We start from the raw sequence: 20,732 nt of genomic DNA, 5'->3' as shown, positions 1-20,732 counted from the left end.
TCGCCCCCCCCCAGACACGCAGCCCACAATGGCCGAGTCGTCAGAAAACTTCTGGAGGTGACAGCTGCTGGAGTCATAGGTAAAGTCCGCCGTGTAGAGGGAAAAAAGGAAAGGTGACAGCACTGTCCCTTGAGGCACCCCGGTACAGCAGATGGTCACCTCAGACCTGCAGTCCTGCAGCCTCACATACTGCGGCCTGTTGGTGAAGTAGTCCATCGTCCATGCTGCCAGCTGTGTCCCAACTCCTGTGTCCTCCATCTTCTTCCTTAGCAGCGCCGGCTGGATGGTGTTGAAAGCACTTGAGAAGTCAAAAAACATGACTCTCACAGTGCTACCGGCGGCTTCCAGATGAGTCAGTGCCCGGTGCTGCAGGTAGATGACGGCGTCGTCCATCCCCATCTTTGGCCTGTAGGCGAACTGCAGCGGATCCAACGCAGAGCTCACCGTCGTGCGTAGCTCGCGGAGTACCAGCCTCTCCAAGGTCTTCATCAGATGGGAGGTCAGGGCGACTGGTCTGAAGTGGCTTGGTTCCTTCGCGTGCACCGCCTTGGGAACCGGAACCACACAGGAGGTCTTCCACTGGACCGGGACCTTCTCCAGTTTGAGGCTCAGGTTGAAGATGTGTGTGACCAACTCACAAAGTTGATCAGCACAGTCCCTGAGCAGTCTGGGGCTGAGTCCATCTGGTCCAGCAGCTTTCCTGATCTTCAGTCGCCTTAATTCTCTCCTCACCTGTTCCGATGTAACAGAGAGAGGTGGCTGTGGGGGGTTGGGCAGCTGAAGTAGGGCGTGTTGTGGGGGAGAAAGGTGGCTTGGAGGTGAGAACAGTTGGGGGGAGGGGGCTGAAGCAGGGGAAAAACAGCTTTGTGAAGAGTGGGGGGCAGAGATGGAGGGGGAGGGGGGCCCTGATCAAACCGGTTGAAATACTGGTTAAGTTCAGTGGCCCATCTTTGGTCTCCCCCTGCTGTGGCTCTGGCTCCACTCTGGCCATGACCTGAGATGTTCTTCAGGCCTTTCCACACATCCCTTGTGTTTCCCTGCGCCAGTTGCTCCTCCAGTTTCCTCTTGTATTCCTCCTTGGCCTTCCTGATCGCTTTCTTGAGCTCTCGCTGGACCTCTTTAAGCTCCTCTCTGCTCCCTGAAGCAAACACCCTCTTCTTCTTGTTCAGCAGAACTTGAAGTTGAGGGGTCACCCATGGCTTGGTGTTGGCAAAGCACCGCACCTTGGGGGTCGGCGTGACGTTGTCCTCACAGAACTTTATGTAATCCGTGGAATGGTCATTGAAGGTGTCGATGTCATCACCATGAGAGAACACGCTCCAGTCTGTAGACTCAAAGCAGTCTCTCAGCCTCTCCTTGGCTTCATCATTCCACATCTTAACAGTTATTTTCTGTGCAGGCTGTCTCCTCACCATGCGAGTGTATTCAGGTCGCAGACGTATCAGGTTGTGATCAGAGCGGCCGAGGGGGGGCAAAGCGGTGGAGGTGTAGCCACCTTTTACATTTGCATACAAAAGGTCCAGAGTCTTGTCCTCCCGGGTGTGGCACTTCACGTATTGTGTGAAGGTGGGAAGAATGGAGGAGAGTGAGGCATGGTTGAAATCCCCGTTTATGAGCAGGAGAGAGTTCGGGTGTTTGAGCTGCAGGTCCGACACTGAGGCGCTCAGCCTCTCGCTCGCTGCGGCTGCGTCCGCAGAGGGAGGAATGTAAACAGTGAACACAATCACATGTGAGAACTCCCTCGGGATGTAATACGGGCGGATGCCCACCGCAACAAACTCTATGTCCTTAGTGCACACTTGTTCTTTAATGGAGACATGCGCGGGATCGCTCCATCTCTCATTAATAAACACCGCCACTCCTCCTCCTCTCCTCTTTCCATCCATGTCCCGGTCCGCACGAACCATCTTGAACCCCTCCAGGGAAACAACAGAGTCTGGGATCTTCTCCGTCAGCCAGGTCTCCGTGAAACATAGAAGGCTGCTCTCCCGGAAATCTCTCTGATGCCGGGTCAGCGCAGCAAGCTCGTCCGTTTTATTCACGATCGAACGTACATTTCCCATGATGATCGATGGAATAAAGGGACGGAACCTACGTTTCTTCTCTTGTTTCATCCGACCTGCTCTGCATCCGCGTCTTTTTCTCTTGATTTCCACGGGAATCGTCCATTCCGCGCTGAGAGAGAGAGCGGTGTTGCGCAACCCCAACAGCTGATACCTTGTGTAAACAATAGACCCGCTGAGCGTGTCTGCCGACGGAGTTCCCAAAAGTTACGAAAATAGCAGAAAACCGTATGCAAAAGTTGTAAAAGTGGTCTCGTTTTGTGCACAACGGCAACAAGATCCGACCACTCTAAAGAAAAAATTAAAAAGACGCCAAAAAAATGGAAAAAGTGTAATAAAAAGTAAGAAGAAAGAGGGAGCTGTTGTAACCAGCTGCTGCTCGTGCGGCGCCATCTTGGTGAGTCTGTTATTGGCCAGACTCTCTTCCATCTTCCTCCTTTACCTCTCCTTTCCCTCCCTGATCTTTCTTCTCAGCTCCTTCTGGACTGCCATCAGATCCTCTTTGTTTCCTGACCTAAAGACTCTCATCTTCTCCTTTAAGAGAGCCTTTATATCAGGATTAATCCAGGGTTTGTTGTTGGAGAAGCATCGTACAGTTTTGGTTGGTACAATGCTCTCCACACAGAAGTTGATGTAGTCCGTGACACATGTAGTTAGACTGTCAATATCCTCCTTGTGGGACTCACTGAAAATGCTCCAGTCCGTGGTCTCAAAGCAGACCTTCAGAGCTTCCTCAGCTTCATCAGACCACTTCTTGACCGAGCGAGTCACTGCTGGTTGCCTGCTCACAAGTGGCTTGTAAACAGGTAGGAGATGGACCAGACAGTGGTCAGCTCGTCCCAAAGGAGGAAGGGGGGATGATAAATAAGCGCCTTTAGTGTTCGCATAAAAAAGATCGAGTGTGTTATTGTCCCTGGTGGCACAAGTGACGTACTGCTTGAATTTGGGCAGACAGGAAGAAAGAGATGCGTGATTAAAATCACCGGAGATGATAAAGAGGGCCTGAGGGCTCTGAGTCTGTAACCCGTTCACCACTCCAGTGATGACGTCACATGCTGCCTCCGCGCTCGCCGACGGTGGGATGTACACAAGCACCGCGACAACATGTGAAAACTCCCGTGGCAAGTAGAAGGGTCTCAGACTCAGCGCCAAAAGTTAAATGTCAGGAGAGCAGTGTTGATCCTTTAGAGTGATGTGCCTGGGAAGGCACCACTTCTCATTAACGAGAGTTTTGTATTAACTGCAGGCGAGACAGCTCCTTCTTGTAAGACATGAAAACAAACTGTTACAATAGTCCAGATGAGAAGGAACAAACGCCTGGATTACAAGATCCAGATCATGTTCCGACAACATTTTACTAAGTTTAGAGATTTTTCTCAGTTGAAGGAAACAGTTTCTGATCAGTTTTCTGCAGTGTTGAATAAGAGACATGTCTTTATCAAACAACTCCCAGGTTTCTCAGGCTCAGTTTGACAGATTAATGTTATTAATCTAAATGTCACCCCACACACTACCAGGTTCACCCGTGCCTAAAACCGACAATGCATGGTCGAGGTCTGCTCAGGATCTTTACACATGAGTGGAAACGTTATCTCCATTTTCTTGGTTGTTAATCACTTGCTCCTTGCTGTTGGTGCAAACTTGATCCCTCAGCCAAGAGCCTACGTGGGCTAAAGCAATGTGGCCATTGTAAAAGTTCCAAAACAGGAGTCCACAGACAGAACAAACCGCCAGCAGCAACCCAATCTGCAGAGACAGGAGAGCGTAATCGTATTGTTGAGGTTGGGTCTCTTCTGTCTTTTCTTCAATGGTGACATTGTACTGGGCAACTGTGGTTTTGTATTCAGCATCTTTGGAGCTCATCACAGACAGACAGCGGTAGTGACCAGTGTCAGACTTTGAGACCTTCAGGATGAGCAGTCCATCTTGTTGCTCCAGACGATGAGGTGAAGAGATCAGTGGGGAGTTATCTTTCTCCCACCTCATCGTTGCCAGCTTTGATTCCAGAGAGCATAGAAGCTTTAAATTTCCAGGAGCAGTAAGAGATTTATTCTCAGTTTGAGGTTCTATGAAAGACACAGGTCAACATTTTAGCTGTTCTTATATTCATTATGTTGGAGGCGACTTTTGTCAGGGGTGTGATTCACTCACCAGTCTTTGGACACAGAGAAGCATTGCCTTCTTTCACACTCTGGAGCAGTTCTCTGAAGAAAAATATAATTATGTTTTAATATGTTTTTATCTCAAAATAACCATGATGTGTACTGTGATCCACCCTGAACACTGCACCTCATATTTTAGAACAGATACTCACCCCTGTGAATCAGAAAGAGCTGAACATTTGCCAGCAGCGTGGTCCAAGCCACAGTAAGGGTCTCTGGCAAGAACACAGTCCATGCAAGACAAAGATCTTCCACAGGAGGATAGGGACACCTGTACTACTCCAGAGTCTGAGCCTGCGTAGATCTGACGCTGCACATCAGAAAAAAAGACTCATGTCAGGGATTCAATTCAACATGATGCTCAACACTTTGTCATAAAATTACCGTGACATTGGAGAACTTGAGAATCTTGATGGGCTCTGAGGTCTTAAAGACTTGAACTTCCTCTATTATGAAAATCTCACCACCATAGTTCACAGCTTTCAGGATGGTTCCTTTATCTTTCATGTCAGAAAACAAACAGTTGTTTTTATGTTTGACATTAATTAAATACTTATTACCATATTTTAACAGATTTTCATGATTTGTTTTATATTTGCACAATATTTTTTTCTAATCAAGAGACAATGACAAATACACACTTGTGCCGATGAACATCACATGATGTTTGTCTCCATCTGTGGTCTGAACCTGGTCAATGATGATGTTTCTGAATTCTCCTCCTCCTTTCAACATCAACGCTTTTCCTCCCAGTGGCTCAATGGCCTCCTTAATTATTATGGGAAGATAACCTCTACCTTCAACCATGAATTTATGGGGTCTTCTACTATCATTGATTCCAGCCTTCCGTGCTGCATTATCTATGCACTGCAAGAAGATGAGCAGAAGCAGGATTTCATAAGATGTATGGAATATATTTCAAACAAATTTTAACATAGCAAACCTACTGAGCCAGGTCGAGGAACTGGTAATGGATCTTTGTTGGGCATCCATCCATCAGAATACCTTATCATGAATGTTCCTTCTGAAAACACTCTGCTGATGTCTGTCACACTGTAGACACACACTGCTGAGCAACTGCATAGAAAGAATGTGTAACGATGGATAAACTTTGAGAAGCAACAGTATTAAAACTTGGATGAAAGATACACACGTCTGTGATGTGAAGACAGCAAAGAACAAACATGACTTCCAGTCTTGTTGGGGGTCACACCAGCGGAATGTGTCCTGGATCATGGAAGTTCCTTTGCAACCTGGAACTGGACATTCTAGTCTGGCTTTAACAAATGATGTCCACTTGTTCAGAAGATCAAAAAGACCTCCATGGTCTCCCTAAAAAACACCAACATTACTTTAATGTAAACACAAGGAAGAAACAACATAAAGATCTATTAATAAAGACATCCAATTTTTTTTGTTTTCACCTTGCAGACTCGAGCTACTCGGCTAACATGCATAGTTGTATTGTCATACTCCACAGCTTTCTCACTAAAGAACAAGTAGATCTTGTCATCATCTCCAGTGTCACTGTTTTCACTCTCAGGCATCATCTCCATTGAAACAAATGTCGGATCTGTCATGGATAGATGAATGTGATGAAGATCTGAAACACTGATGTTTGATCTCATTTACCAAAGAAGCTTGTCTGGGATGTTTTGATTGCAGATCCTTTTGAGAAAACCTCTCCAACAGCTGAGTACACATCGTCTCCTTTAAATAAAAAAAATGTTTTAGTGCAGAAAAAGATTCATCACATACTTTAACATTATAAATCTGACCGATCATGAGGGAGGCAGAGCTCTCAGAAGGATCAAGTGGACAAACTGATACTTCATTATTTCCCTCGAGAGTCAAGTTTCCATCCATGTATGACTGCAAACACATCAATAAAGGTAATCTAATATGAGTCCTCAAAAATGTTCACATAAAATGACTATTTGATAAATGATGATGAAAATGTTTTGTTGTTTTGCAAAAACATCTTTCATGAACACATCATTATATAAACATACAGTTCTCACCATGTAATCACTCTGTGGTTTTAAAGCATTGGTTCCACACACTAACATCCGGCCGTCCTGTTTTTTCAGCAGGGTTTTGATTTGGTTCCTGCATTCAGTCTGTTGGTTCATAAAATCACCCAAAGATTAAGTTCTGGATTACACATATGAAAACACACATCTTAACTTACAGCTGCATCAATTGCTTTATTTTCACACATCAAAGCCTGTTTTGGTGTCACGTCCCATTTCACCTGAAAGATTACATCACGTGAAATGTTAAAGAGCACAGAGGCAGAATGAACAAAGTATAGTAGTTTTCTTACTGAGTCATTTTTCTTTGTGATGTCATTGAGGTCGAGGGCGTACACCATTCCACTGGCACCCACCATCAGCAGGCCCAGGTCCTCCCTCAGCAGCATGGTGGAGTAGTCCAACACTCCCTTCTCTTGAAACGTGTTATTATTGTCACCTTGGTAGAAGATAAATGATGAATAAACTACTGGAATAATGTATCATTAATGAAGAATAAACTGGGTAGGTAGGTAGAACTTTATTGATCCTTCAACAAAGGTCTTCAACAGGTCTCCTTCGGGAAATTGTTTTTTTCCAATTAGCCACAGAAAATATAGCAATTTTTCATTAAAATAAATCAAAATAAAATAAGAACAGGAACAAAGAGAAATTAAGAGAAAGAACAAGTTCATACAATCTTAAGTCTAAAGATAAAGAACATAGATCAAAGAAAATAACAAAGACAAAGGATACAAGGACTAACATAGAATACAAAGACTAACATAGAAGAAACTACTGGACTAACGTATCATTAATGATGAATAAACTACTGGACTAATGTATCATTAATGATGAATAAACTACTGGACTAATGTATCATTAATGATGAATAAACTACTGGACTAATGTATCATTAATGATGAATAAACTACTGGACTAATGTATCATTAATGATGAATGAACTCATGGACTATTGTACCAAGAACAAAGTCTTAAGTGTTACTTACTGTAATAAGGCACAGATCTGCGAGGGACAGGGTCCAGTACTGAGGCCAGGGCCGACAGCAGGGGCAGAAAGTACAGCAGTAGATTCATTCTTGCTTCTCAGAATTGTCAGGTTTCTTTAAGGTTGTGTACCAGATAATGCCGGATGTAGCTATAGTTATAATCTAACTGTGTAGAAATGAAAGGCATTAAAGGCTGATTCTTTTAAGTATGACAAATAAAGTCTCACAATAGTGACTGTGTTATGTAGTGAAAATGACTTTGTTCCTATGTGATAATTTAACTTAGCAAGAAGCTAAGTGGAATTCATGAAGCAGCAATTATACTAAAGTTAGCAATGTTGACATATTAATATTTTTTAGGGCGACTTAAATATATATTAACACTTATAATCAACAAGTGTATTGCATGTATTATTAATATGTACTCTTCTATGAGGATCTTCGTTTTTTTAATAATTTGTTTTCTCTCTTTACCAATAGTATAAATTGGGGGCCTGAAAACCCACAACCGTGGAGCCAGATGTGGCCGTAAAAAACATTTTAGTGAACCCTTCAACAAACACCTAATACACGTGATAACAGCAAAACATTTAAGTAAGATTTTTCTTCTCTGTATGAATGTAGATGTTTTTGTTAAGTGATCTGTTTTTCTGCTTGATCAATTTTGAAGTATTCACTTTGAATACAAACAGAAGAATTTCACGGCTATGGTTCAATATATGTATACATTCAATCACAACAACGATAACAACAATGTTGTTTTTTTAATTTTAATATATCTTGTTTCATAAAGTTTCTCAATTAGCAAAAATTGATGGTTTCCATCATCAGGTGAACTCTTAGTTGGCTTTGTTTTGAAGTAAATATGTACAGCCAGTGATGGACCTGCAACACCTTCTCTGCTGGCCTAAGAAAGAACCAAATGATAGACTTATTTTAACAAAAATTAAATATAAGATATATAAGTGCATAATTATTTTTCCCATGAATATTTACTTAATAAATAATTCCAAATGGTCGCCTTCTTTCATAAGTTTCCCCCTGGTCACACTACTTCCAAACATGAATATTTATATAACAGTATTTATCCAATCAGAGCTCAGCCATCATTTGTTGTTAGTTCGGGACTGAAATAAAACATAGTTGTCGATTAGACTCACGCATTACCTAATGAAGTTGTTGACGACGCCAGGGCCTTCCAGCAGGCATACGGTGAAGTCATAGTATTCCACTTCTTTGATTCGTTAATCAGAGAGTGTGCTAGCTAATACAGGGAACTTGTGTTGATTTACAACCCACAGTGAATGAAAGAGAAGAAATTAACTTGGTTGCAGATTTTTTGTCAAAGCCATTTTCAAAAAGGAACATATTTATTTGTGTCTATTCCTCTAGATCTAGAGTATATATAATTTTGTTTATGTAACTTATATACTGTAGTTGTTTAATCCATGACAGGTGGGATGCCAGGGTAGTGAATCTGAATTTGGTCATACTAGTCATAAAATCAATGTGTTTAGAAGTGCTTTAATGTACTCAATCTGGTGGGAATTTGGGTGATTACCGAGAAATCATGTAACTTCTGGTAAGAAGTGCCCTCCTTGCAAGATCTATAAAATGTCTTGAATCCTAGATATTGATGATGTTTCTATTGCATTGCTTAATAAAAGATTGATCTGTTACTTGAGACTGCTCATCTCTTCAATAAAGACACCTGCTCATCCCATGAAGCTTGTGGTCACAAACTCCTGCCACCACAATAGGAGCCAATAAGAACACTGAAACGCGTGTCAACCGCCTGGGTTTATCCAACACGTCCTCACATCCGAGGCGTCATATCGTCCGACGCCATGCAATGCCCCCGGGCGTCACTAGGGTGACGGTATAGGGGGACAAAAACGTCGGTTTTAGCCTACCTGAGTCACCCAGTAATATACAGAGCACTCCCCAACGTCAGATTCAAACGACCCGGGTAATATTTGATGCGTCGCCAAACTCTTTGTTGTCATGTTAACGTGACGTGACGTGTTGGTGTTGTTATTTGGCTACCGTAATTCTAAAACTATGAAGCGCACTTGAAATGATTAATGTCAACAGTGCGATACCTTCACTTGTTCTAACCGACCTTGAACCACTTTCAGGTGGTACACGGTGACCATAAATCGTTTAAAAGTGCTTCATTTGTATTTTTTTAAGGTTGGATTATTCACGCATCGCGGAAGTCAAGAGGCTCTCGTGGAGTAATACATGCTTAAAAGGTCCTGTAAAAGTTAATATATTGTATATTGTTAGGTGTTACAACTCCACAGTGTTGACATTTTTTTATGAATGAGTAAAATAAAGTCTGGATGTGCTATTTCGCTTGATCCTCTTTATTATCCGGTGAGCTTTCGTATGAAAATAGAACCTTTCATTGAGATTGCGTTTATGGACGTATGTTTTCTTTTTATTTAGCTGCGATCATGAGCGATCTACGTAACATTTGTCAACAGTAATCGCGATCCTGCAGAGGTGACGTCACACACGCTAATAAACGGGAGTTTAGTAAAACACACATTGACAAAGTAATGATCCAGTTCCTAAACAATTATCCTTGTTTATTTAACTTGAAAAATGTGCATTTAATCTGGAATAGAATGAGATATTGTGCTTGTTTGTTTAAAAGCGCCATGGAAAAGAATTGTAGATGTGTACTTGTATAAAGACCGAGTTCAGTTTTGTAGTTTCAGCGTCAGCTAAAAAGTTTTCAAACTGCCACACTACATACGAAACTTCCTTCAAACCTCCGGATGTTGACGTCACACTTGTTGACAAAGATCTATAGCATTTTGTGCTCGCGCTCCTGCAGAGCGGATATAATTATTGCTTTAAGTCAACTCTATAAAATAATGTTTTCATTGCGTGTAATGTAACTTTCTGTTGTGCGTTGTGCACGAGAGCTAGTTCGCTAAAACACTGAATAGCTTTTTAAATTATAATGCAACTCACAAACGTATTTTGTTTGATATTTTGAAAGGACGAAAATATATTTATATTCCAATAAAAAGTTTGCTATATTGGTAGGTCATGGTAGGCGATTTATTTTATTGATATTCAAGATATTGTTTTCATTCATCACTTCTGCATATTAATATAGATAACATATTTATCGTATTTAAATATATAAGTATATTTTATTTTAACCCTTTTGGATGAGGGATTTGATCTGTTGTAGTTCTCTTTAAATGAAAGAATATATATAAAATAATAATGAAAAGTACTTTAAATTCCAGCATAAAAAGGTAAACCAGATTGGAAACACCATAAAACAATGGATGCAGGAAACATGGAGAGCTTATCTCTGAGTGCATGATCAAGTATACTTTCTTGTATTTATTTATTTATTATATTCAAAAGGGAGCACTAGTATGTTTTTGTTTAGTTTTTGCATGGAAGTTACCTCCAAGAACTGCCCAGAACTCCAGACCTGCTTGACATGAAACCTTTCTCTCTGTGGTTCCTGCCAAATGATTTCAAATGTGAAGTAAGTGAGTAAGTAATATTTGTAAGCATAGTGAACACAAAAACCTACAGCACATCCCATCATTGAAATAATCTAAAATGCAATTCTATGTTCTTTTCTAGTTGGGATGGAGTGCTGCATATCAGACATGTGCTGGACTAACCATCGGAGGTGGAAGGGGTCAATTCCTCTCTGGAATAGCATCGACCAACAAACACAGCAGGTGAGATGCTTATAAAACGGATAAAACTGGAGTCCGTTTCCTTCGCTCCAACACAACGTCACGTCCGGGTCTTAATACTTTGCTTTATGGAGAAAAAAGGTCAATGCAGAGTGTACGGGTCGTTTATTCGCCGCTTCAGGTCAAACAAAGATACAAACTTACGATCGATCGGCCACGCTCTTTGCCGGCAGCTCTACAGATCAATAGCTCCGGGAAAGACGGTCCAGTACTATAGAGCATCGCTATATTTAAGGGAAAGTTTCCTGTCCAGGGGGTCGTCTCTTCCGGGGCAGATGGTTCTTTCAAGTTCGTTCATGTCTCGTGTCACCTGGAGAGTAACTTCCTTGCTTCCCTGTTGCGTGGCCCTGTTACGTATAGAGTATAATCATTTTGAATCTAAGAGTTACATCATACACACTTTGGTCATTAAAATAGTCATGTTTGGTAATAATGATAAATACATTTGTGTGGCAGGACACACTGACATGCTGACGCTTATGGTCAAGGTTTTCTGGGTTCTGTTGTTGGTAAACTAACTGCTGGACTGGAGTCAGAGTGCTCTTGAGGTTCACCATGAACCCAGGTTAGCAATATGGCTCAACATCGTGTGTGAGCGTGACTTTCTACCTCTGACCTGGCATGGATCAACCAGTCGCAAAATAGGTCAAGATCCTCACCCCATTCATATTTTATATTTTTTATGTATTATTTTTTTTATTGTTTATGAAAAATTGCTGGCTACTGGAAAAAAACAATTTTTAATTTTAAAGTTTTACCTTACCTTACCTTACCTTACCTTATTCTGCTCACTCTCCCTCAGTCTTTGTTGGTTCGTCACACTTGTTGTCCCGTGTTCGTCTAGTTCGTGTTTCACGTTTCAGACTTCGGATGTATATTTCCTGGACTACCTGTGACGATCCCTCTGCCTGCTGCTAATAAATCTGTCAAGGTTGACAATCAGACACTTTCTGCGCCTGGGTTTCCTTCCGCACCCTGACAGAACGAACTGACCAACAATGAACCCAGCAGAAAGTTCCTCCCCCGAGTCCAGTGTGACTTACCGTGAGCAGGTCACGAGTAATGCTTCTTCCCTCGCCAAGCTGAGGTACGGCATGGGGGCAATGGCCGCCTGGCACGTTTCCCAGCAGCAGACACTGGGCCATCAAGTGGCACAGATCCAAGCGCTGGGTGAACAGATGGAGGTGCTCTCCAACCAGTTCCTGCCCCCCCGGGCCTGCCCTCGCTGGAGGAGTTCACCACGGTCCTGGAGCGCATTTTTCAGCGTGGCCCTCTGGGTCGAGAGTCAGCTTGATCTCTCCTCCGCCTGCGCCAAGGGGCACAGCACGTGTCGGACTTCGCCATCCAGTTCCGCATCATGGCAGCGGAGAGCAACTGGCCCGACTCCACGCTCGCTGAGGTCTTCATCGAGGCCCTCACTCCCCGGATCCGAGTTCACCTCATCCCGCTGTCGCTGCCAGGGACCCTGGATGAGATGATCGAGCTGGTCACCCGCATCGAGATTCGTCAACGCGCCGAGGAGTCCCGGGGTCGGGCACCCATTTCTGCCATCCAGCGGTTCCACTCTGCCCATGCACCGCACCGCCGTCTGCCACGTGCAGTCTGAGGACATCGAGGGACACCGTGCCAGGAGATGTCCAGTAAAGGAGAGGAGGGTCAGGACGGGTCCGGCACCACCATCTCCTCATCCCTCACGTCCCGCCATTTCTGTGACTCTGAGCCGGTACGGGCACCACTGGTTCATTCATCGATTCAGGAGCGGACGGTAACTTCGTCTCAGTGGCGCCGGTGAGTCGACACGACATTCCTCTCCGGCGGCTGCCACGTCCCATCCCGGTCCAAGCTCTCGACGGTCACGTCCTGAGCCGAGTGGAGCGCCGCACTCTACCACTCTGCCTCTCTTTCGCTGATGGCCACGTCAAAGAGATCCAGCTCCTCGTCATGGCCTGCTCACCGCACCCCCTCATCTTGGGTCTCCCCTGGCTCCAGCAACACCAGCCACGGATCCAGTGGTCTCCTCTCTCGGTGGTCGGGTGGGGGTTGGGTTGTGACCAGCAGTGTTTCACCTCTCTCTCTCTCTCTGTTCTGCCCGTAGGCTCGCCTCTCCTTCCAGTGCGCCTAACCGAGTCGCCGATATCTCCTGCGTCCTGCGTGAGTACCATGACCTGAGGGAGGTTTTTTCTAAGACTTGTGCCATAAGTCTACATCCTCATCGGTTCTATGATTGCGCGATTGATCTATTACCCGGTGCTGAGCCACAACAAGGGTGCTTGTACTCCCTCTCTCTCCCTGAGACTGAGGCCATGAACACTTATATAAAGGAGTCATTGGCGACAGGCATCATTCGTCCCTCTTCTTCCCCGGCTGGCGTGGGTTTTTTCTTTGTAGGCAAGTAGGACAGGTCCCTCAGACCATGTATTGATTACCGCTCGCTTAATAACATCACTATTAAGAACCGCTATTCCCTCCTGCTTATGTCATCTGTGTTCGAGACTCTTAAAGGGGCCACTGTGTTCACCAAATTAGACTTGCGCAACGCCTATCATCTCGTTCGCATTCGCCAGGGCGACGAATGGAAAAGTCATGTCGTTCGGCTTAACCAATGCCCCTGTGGTTTTTCAAGCCTTGGTGAATGACGTATTACGGGAGTTCCTTAAGCAGTTTGTTTTCGTTTATTTAGACGATATCCTGATTTTTTGGAAGGACGAACGGTCCCACCGCCAGCATGTACACTCAGTCCTTAGCCGTCTTCTCGCGCATCAACTGTTCGTCAAGGCAGAGAAGTGGGAGTTTCATGTCCAGACCGTCTCATTCCTCGGTTATATCATTAGCCCTCGTAGAATCTCTATGGATCCCGCCAAGGTACAGGCGGTCTCCGACTGGCCGGCCCCCATCCTCCGGCAACCTGATTCCCGTCTCCAGTTCCTGGTCGAGGTCGACGCTTCTAGCACGGTCCTGTCCCAGAGATGCTCTGCAGATGGCAAGATTCACCCCTGTGCCTTCTTTACCGCAAGCTCACTACCGCGGAACGGAACTATGATGTGGGGGATCGAGAGCTCCTCGCCATCAAGGGGGTTCCGCCACTGGCTGGAGGGGGCGGATAACCCGTTTGTGGTTTGGACCGACCACCACAACCTAGAATATCTGAGAACTGCATGCCGGCTGAACCCACGGCACACCCAGTGGTCATTATTCTTCGCCAGATTCAACTTCATGGTAACTTTGGTAGACCTGGGAGCAAGAACTGTAAAGCAGATGCCCTTTCGCGAATTTTTGACCCCACTGACTCTGACACAGCCCCGATCCTGAAGCCGGGGCTGGTCGTGGGGTCGCTGGTTTGGGAGGTCGAGGAGCGAGTCCGGAGAGCCAACCGCCGGACTCCTCCTCCGACTTCTGGTCCTTCTAACCGTCTCTTTGTGCCGGAAAACCTCCGCAAGCAGGTCCTCCACTGGTGCCATGCGTCCAAGTGGTCCTGTCACCCAGGACGGCAACGGTCCCTAACTCTGGTGTGGCGGCGGTTCTTGTGGCCTGGGCTTGCGAGGGACGTCGCGGAGTCGGCCTGTCCGGTGTGTACAACCAGCAAGACCTCATCCGCTCCCTCGTCTGGGAAGCTGCTTCGGCTGCCAGTGCCTGATCGTCCATGGTCCCATATATCTATGGACTTCGTCACCGGACTGCCGGCCTCAGAGGGCATGACTGTCGTCGACAGGTTCTCCAAGATGGCCCACTTTGTCCCGCTGCCCAAGCTACCGGACCACGAGACATGGCCGAGGCGGTCCTAGCCCATGTGTTCCGTCTCCACGGCCTGCCCCGGGACATTGTCTTGGACCGGGGGCCCCAGTTCACCTCCCGCTTTTGGACAGAGTTCTGCCGACTCATCGGGCCCGGCCCAGCCTCACTTCAGGGTATCACCTCAGGCCAATGGCCAAACAGAGAGGGTCAACCAGGACCTAGAGACCTCTCTCCGCTGCCTGGTCTACGGCGCTCCCACCACCTGGGTCAAGGCTCTTCCGTGGGTCGAGTACGCACACAACTCGCTCACATGCTCCTGCACGGGAATGAGTCCGTTCGAGTGTGCCTACAACCTCCTCTCTTTCCTGATCTCGAGGAGGAGGTCCAAGTCCCGTCGGCATCGGCTCTAGTCCAGCGGTGCAAGTTGACCTGGATTAAGGCAAGAAAGAAACTTTTGAGTTTGGCGGCCTCAGACGCTCCCGCCTACAAGGTGGCGGACCGAGTGGGGCTCAGCACCAAAGACATCAGTCTCCACTTACCTTCACATAAGCTCGCTCCCCATTTCATGGGACCCTATGCCATCACCAAGGTGGTGAACCCTGTCGCGGTCCGCCTACGCCTTCCTAAGGAGATGCGCATTCACCCCACTTTCCACGTTTCGAAGGTTAAACCCGCTAGAGTGTCCCCGCTGGTTCCGGCCTCTAAACCTCCTCCCCCTCCTAGGGTGGTTGAGGGTGAGAAGGTGTTCAAGGTACGGAAGATCCTCAACTCTCAGCGGGTTGGTCGGGGCTACCAGTACCTGGTGGATTGGCAGGGTTACGGGCCTGAGGAGCGTTCCTGGGAGCCCACTCGGAACATTCTCGACAGGAGTACAATGCTCAGACTAAAAAAACATTCCATCACCCAAGACCCAGAGCTAAGACTTTTCACGTGTATTTTTGTTGTCTCTGTATTGCCTCATTCTGTGTTTTGTTTTTTTGTTCTGGGTTTTTCTCTCTCCTGCCTGGTACATTTTCTCATTTTTCTGCCTGCCTGTGCCCTTGACCTGTTTTTCTGAATATCGTACCTGTCGGATATATATTTCCTGGACTACCTGTGACGATCCCTCTGCCTGCTGCTAATAAATCTGTCAAGTTTGACAATCAGACACTTTCTGCGCCTGGGTTTCCTTCAGCACCTTGACAATTATTCAATCCAAAAAGAATTACTTCCATCAAAAAATATATTTTTCAATTTAAAATCGATTTTTTGCTGCTTTGTTTGACTTAAGTTTTGTGTAGGGCCATATTATGGGTAGGACATTTCTGTCTTAATCTATGTGTCTTTCTGCCTTCATTGATCAATAACCAGCAGCAAACCACCTGCAACACACACAAAAACAAGATAGATTCATGAAACAACAGGCAAATATTAAGATAAATAAAAATATAATGAAGTCAATCTTATCTAATCTATAGTGTATTTTAGGCAATACAGTATCATATATGCTCATTTTTCATAGAAATGCTTTCGGGTATTCCTTACATGGTCGTGTTTGACATGATAAAAATGATTTCTATACGTGTAATGTGTGAGGATATCTTACTGTAACACTGATGGATATTATTATGAATCATGATATAAATATCAGTCAGTTTCTGTTAATAAATATCAGAAATGGACAGAATCTTTACTTGCATCTACAATTGTATTCCATGGCACTTTTAAACAAACAAGCACAATATCCCATTTGATTCCTGTGGTGTGACGGGTCTACATTCCGTGCACGGCGGAGGGATACAGTAATGATGTGACCTAATAGAAATCAGATGTACGCATGTTTTGAACAGATTCTACGTCTGAGGTGTGTAAAAAATTAAGGTCAAATACAGATTTCTTCAAGTTAAATAAACAAGGAACATTTATTAGGAACTGGATCATTACTTTGTCAATGTGTGTTTTTCTAAACTCCTGTTTATTAGCGTGTGATGTCAGCTCTGCAGGATCGTGATTACTGTTGACAAACCTCACATAGATCGCTCATAATAGCAGCTAAATATAAAGAAAACATATGTCCAATACAAATCAATCAGAATCAGAATCAGAATCCTTTATTGTCCCGCGAGGGGAAATTTGTTTTAACAACAGCAAGAGCAATATACCAAAAAAAAAAAAAAAAAAATAAAATAAAACACCCAGAAATAAAATATTAAAAAGAAAAGAAAAAATCTAAATAGAATAGAAAATAAATCTGCACTATATTATATACACAATCATATTTACAAGAATAACAAGAAAGGTGCAGTTAAATAATTATCTTTGTGTGTTCTTATTGTGGAGTCTGATGGCAGCAGGGAGGAAGGACCTGCGGTACCTCTCCCTCACACACCGGGGATGGAGCATCCTATCACTGATGGAGCTCCTCAATGCCCTCAGTGTGTGCTGGAGAGGGTGAGACAAGTTCTTCCTCATGGAGGCCAACTTGCTCCGTATCCTCCTCCCAGTCACTTCCTCCACAGGATCCAGGGGGCGCCCTAAGACGTAACCGGCCTTCTTAATAAGGCTGTCCAGTTTAGCCCTATCCTTTGCTGTCATGCTGCTCCCCCAGCAGACCACACCGTTGAAGATGGCAGAGGCCACTACTGAGTCATAGAATGACTTCAGGAGTGGCCCCCGGACACCAAACGACCTCAACCTCCGGAGCAGGTAGAGTCTACTCCGCCCTTTTTTATAAAGAGCAGCAGTGTTATCCACCCAGTCCAGGCGGTTGTTGAGGTGAACACCCAGGAACTTGTAAGACGTGACAATCTCAATGTCCTGTCCCTGGATGTTCAGTGGTGAGGGGGAGATGGAGGGACACCGCCAGAAATCCACAATCAACTCCTTAGTTTTGCTGGAGTTGATCTGGAGGTGGTTTTCCAGGCACCAGTCAACAAAGTCCTGGACAAGTCCCCGGTACGACCCATCATTCCCGTCCTTAATGAGGCCGACGATGGCGGAGTCGTCCGAGAACTGTTGCAGGTGACTGGTGGGAGACAGGTGTTGGAAGTCTGCAGTGTACAGTGAAAAAAGGAACGGTGCCAACACTGTTCCCTGGGGGACCCCTACACTGCACAGTACAGTCTTTGAAACACCATCCCGGGTCCTCACGAACTGTGGACGGTTGGTGAGGTAGTCCACAATCCAGTCCGTGAGGTGAGTGTCCGCTCCAGACAGCTCCAGCTTGTCCCTCAGGATGTTCGACCTGATGGTATTGAAAGCACTGCTTAGATCCAGGAAAAGTATCCTCACAGTGCTTCCAGGCGACTCCAGGTGAGAAAGTGCTCAGTGGAGAAGGAAGATGATGGCGTCCTCCACACCGATGTCAGGTTGGTAGGCAAACTGCAACGGATCCATGGAGGAGCGCACCAGAGGACTCAGGTAACTAAGGACCAGCCGCTCCAGAGCCTTCATAAGGTGGGATGTCAAGGCCACAGGTCTGTAGCAGCTGGGATCCTTAGGGTGCTGAGTCTTCGGCACCGGTACCACACAGGACGTCTTCCACAGTAGTGGAACTCTTCCCAGGGTCAAGCTCATGTTGAACAGAAGTCCAACAATTTCACATAGCTGGTCAGAGCACGTCTTGAGTACTTTGCCACCGATGCCGTCTGGTCCAGGGGCCTTTGTTGTCCTGGTTCTCCTGAGCTGATTTCTCACCTGGAGAGGTGTGAGGGACAGGCTGGGGTGGGGGGGCATTGTCCCCTGTGGAGTCAGCGGGGGGGCTGAAACAATACAAGCTCGGGGGGGAGGAGAAGGTAAAAGTAGAGGTGTGAATGGTGTAGAAGACGGGGGGGAGCCGACACCTCAAACCTTGAAAAATAACCGTTTAAGTTGTCAGCCCAATTCTGATCGCCCGCCGCTACCACTTGAATAGAATAGAATAGAAAAGCTTTATTCATCCCCAGAGGGGAAACACACTTTTACAACAGCGCAGTTTAAAAAAATAAAGTGCAAGGAAAAAAATAAAAATAAAAGAGATAATACAAAATAAAATAAAAACGATCTTAAAAATATACAAATTATTTACAAAATTAGAAATTTAACACTATTAACAAAATACAATAGAATAAAATAAAATAAAATAAAATAAAAATAAAAACAAAAAAATAAAATAAAACACACGAGAAGAAAAACACACTACGGATTAGCATCAGGATATTTAAAGTAGAGAGTTAAATATCCTGACACCGGTTGGGATGAAGGACCTTCTATAACGCTCCGTCCTACACTGGGGGTGCCTGAGCCTGCCACTGAAGGAGCTGGCCAGCTCCTCCACGGTCAGGTGCAGTGGGTGAAGAGCGTTGTCCCTGATGGAGGATAGTCTGGAGAGTGTCCTCCTCTCTCCCACCTCCTCCACCGAGTCCAGCGAGCGGCCCAGGACAGATCCGGCCCTCGTGACCAGCCTGTTCAGTCTCTTCCTGTCCCGGTCCGTGCTGCCTGCTCCCCAGCAGACCACAGCGTAGTGGATAGCAGAGGCTACCACGGAGTCATAAAAGGTCCTTAAAAGTGGTCTGCACACTCCGAAGGACCTCAGTCTCCCCAGGAGGTGGAGGCGACTTCGGCCCTTCTTGTACACGGCGTTGATGTGTGTGGACCAGTTCAGTTTATTGTTGAGGTGAACACCCAGGTATTTGAAGCTGTCCACTAGCTCAATGTCCGAGCCCTGGATGCTCACAGGTTGATGTGGTGGGGACTTTTTCCTGAAGTCAATCACCATCTCCCTTGTCTTACCGGTGTTTAAGCAAAGGTAGTTGCTCTCACACCAGTCAACAAAGTCCTTGATGACTGACCTGTACTCCAGCTCGCCCCCCCCAGACACGCAGCCCACAATGGCCGAGTCGTCAGAAAACTTCTGGAGGTGACAGCTGCTGGAGTCATAGGTAAAGTCCGCCGTGTAGAGGGAAAAAAGGAAAGGTGACAGCACTGTCCCTTGAGGCACCCCGGTGCTGCAGATGGTCACCTCAGAACTGCAGTCCTGCAGCCTCACATACTGCGGCCTGTTGGTGAGGTAGTCCATCGTCCATGCTGCCAGCTGTGTCCCAACTCCTGCGTCCTCCATCTTCTTCCTTAGCAGCGCCGGCTGGATGGTGTTGAAAGCACTTGAGAAGTCAAAAAACATGACTCTCACAGTGCTACCGGCGGCTTCCAGATGAGTCAGTGCCCGGTGCTGCAGGTAGATGACGGCGTCGTCCACCCCCATCTTTGGCCTGTAGGCGAACTGCAGCGGATCCAACGCAGAGCTCACCGTCGTGCGTAGCTCGCGGAGTACCAGCCTCTCCAAGGTCTTCATCAGATGGGAGGTCAGGGCGACTGGTCTGAAGTGGCTTGGTTCCTTCGCGTGCACCGCCTTGGGAACCGGAACCACACAGGAGGTCTTCCACTGGACCGGGACCTTCTCCAGTTTGAGGCTCAGGTTGGAGATGTGTGTGACCAACTTACAAAGTTGATCAGCACAGTCCCTGAGCAGTCTGGGGCTGAGTCCATCTGGTCCAGCAGCTTTCCTGATCTTCAGTCGCCTTAATTCTCTCCTCACCTGTTCCGATGTAACAGAGAGAGGTGGCTGTGGGGGGTTGGGCAGCTGAAGTAGGGCGTGTTGTGGGGGAGAAAGGTGGCTTGGAGGTGAGAACAGTTGGGGGGAGGGGGCTGAAGCAGGGGAAAAACAGCTTTGTGAAGAGTGGGGGGCAGAGATGGAGGGGGGAGGGGGGCCCTGATCAAACCGGTTGAAATACTGGTTAAGTTCAGTGGCCCATCTTTGGTCTCCCCCTGCTGTGGCTCTGGCTCCACTCTGGCCATGACCTGAGATGTTCTTCAGGCCTTTCCACACATCCCTTGTGTTTCCCTGCGCCAGTTGCTCCTCCAGTTTCCTCTTGTATTCCTCCTTGGCCTTCCTGATCGCCTTCTTGAGCTCTCGCTGGACCTCTTTAAGCTCCTCTCTGCTCCCTGAAGCAAACACCCTCTTCTTCTTGTTCAGCAGAACTTGAAGTTGAGGGGTCAC

General features: G+C 46.1%; 1 protein-coding gene across 1 annotated transcript; it reads right to left on the bottom strand.

Moving 5' to 3' along the window:
* Positions 1-3,500: 3,500 nt before the first annotated feature.
* Positions 3,501-7,335, bottom strand: LOC148063629 (semaphorin-4E-like). The gene is made up of 14 exons (XM_087811782.1): positions 7,248-7,335; positions 6,552-6,697; positions 6,417-6,479; positions 6,247-6,345; positions 6,004-6,097; positions 5,858-5,935; positions 5,650-5,798; positions 5,379-5,557; positions 5,173-5,302; positions 4,867-5,092; positions 4,610-4,725; positions 4,378-4,535; positions 4,215-4,267; positions 3,501-4,129 (listed from the first exon to the last, which is right to left on the bottom strand). The coding sequence occupies exons 1-14, from the start codon at positions 7,333-7,335 to the stop codon at positions 3,633-3,635; spliced, it is 2,076 nt and encodes a 691-aa protein (XP_087667908.1). The 3' UTR covers positions 3,501-3,632.
* Between the last annotated feature and the right edge of the window lie 13,397 nt (positions 7,336-20,732).

This window comes from Callionymus lyra, chromosome 16, assembly GCF_982586985.1.
Source record: "Callionymus lyra chromosome 16, fCalLyr1.hap1.1, whole genome shotgun sequence".
Taxonomy (NCBI): Eukaryota; Metazoa; Chordata; class Actinopteri; order Syngnathiformes; family Callionymidae; genus Callionymus; species Callionymus lyra.
The sequence above is the reverse complement of the archived record's forward strand: the minus strand, read 5'-3'. Positions and strand labels throughout refer to the sequence as shown.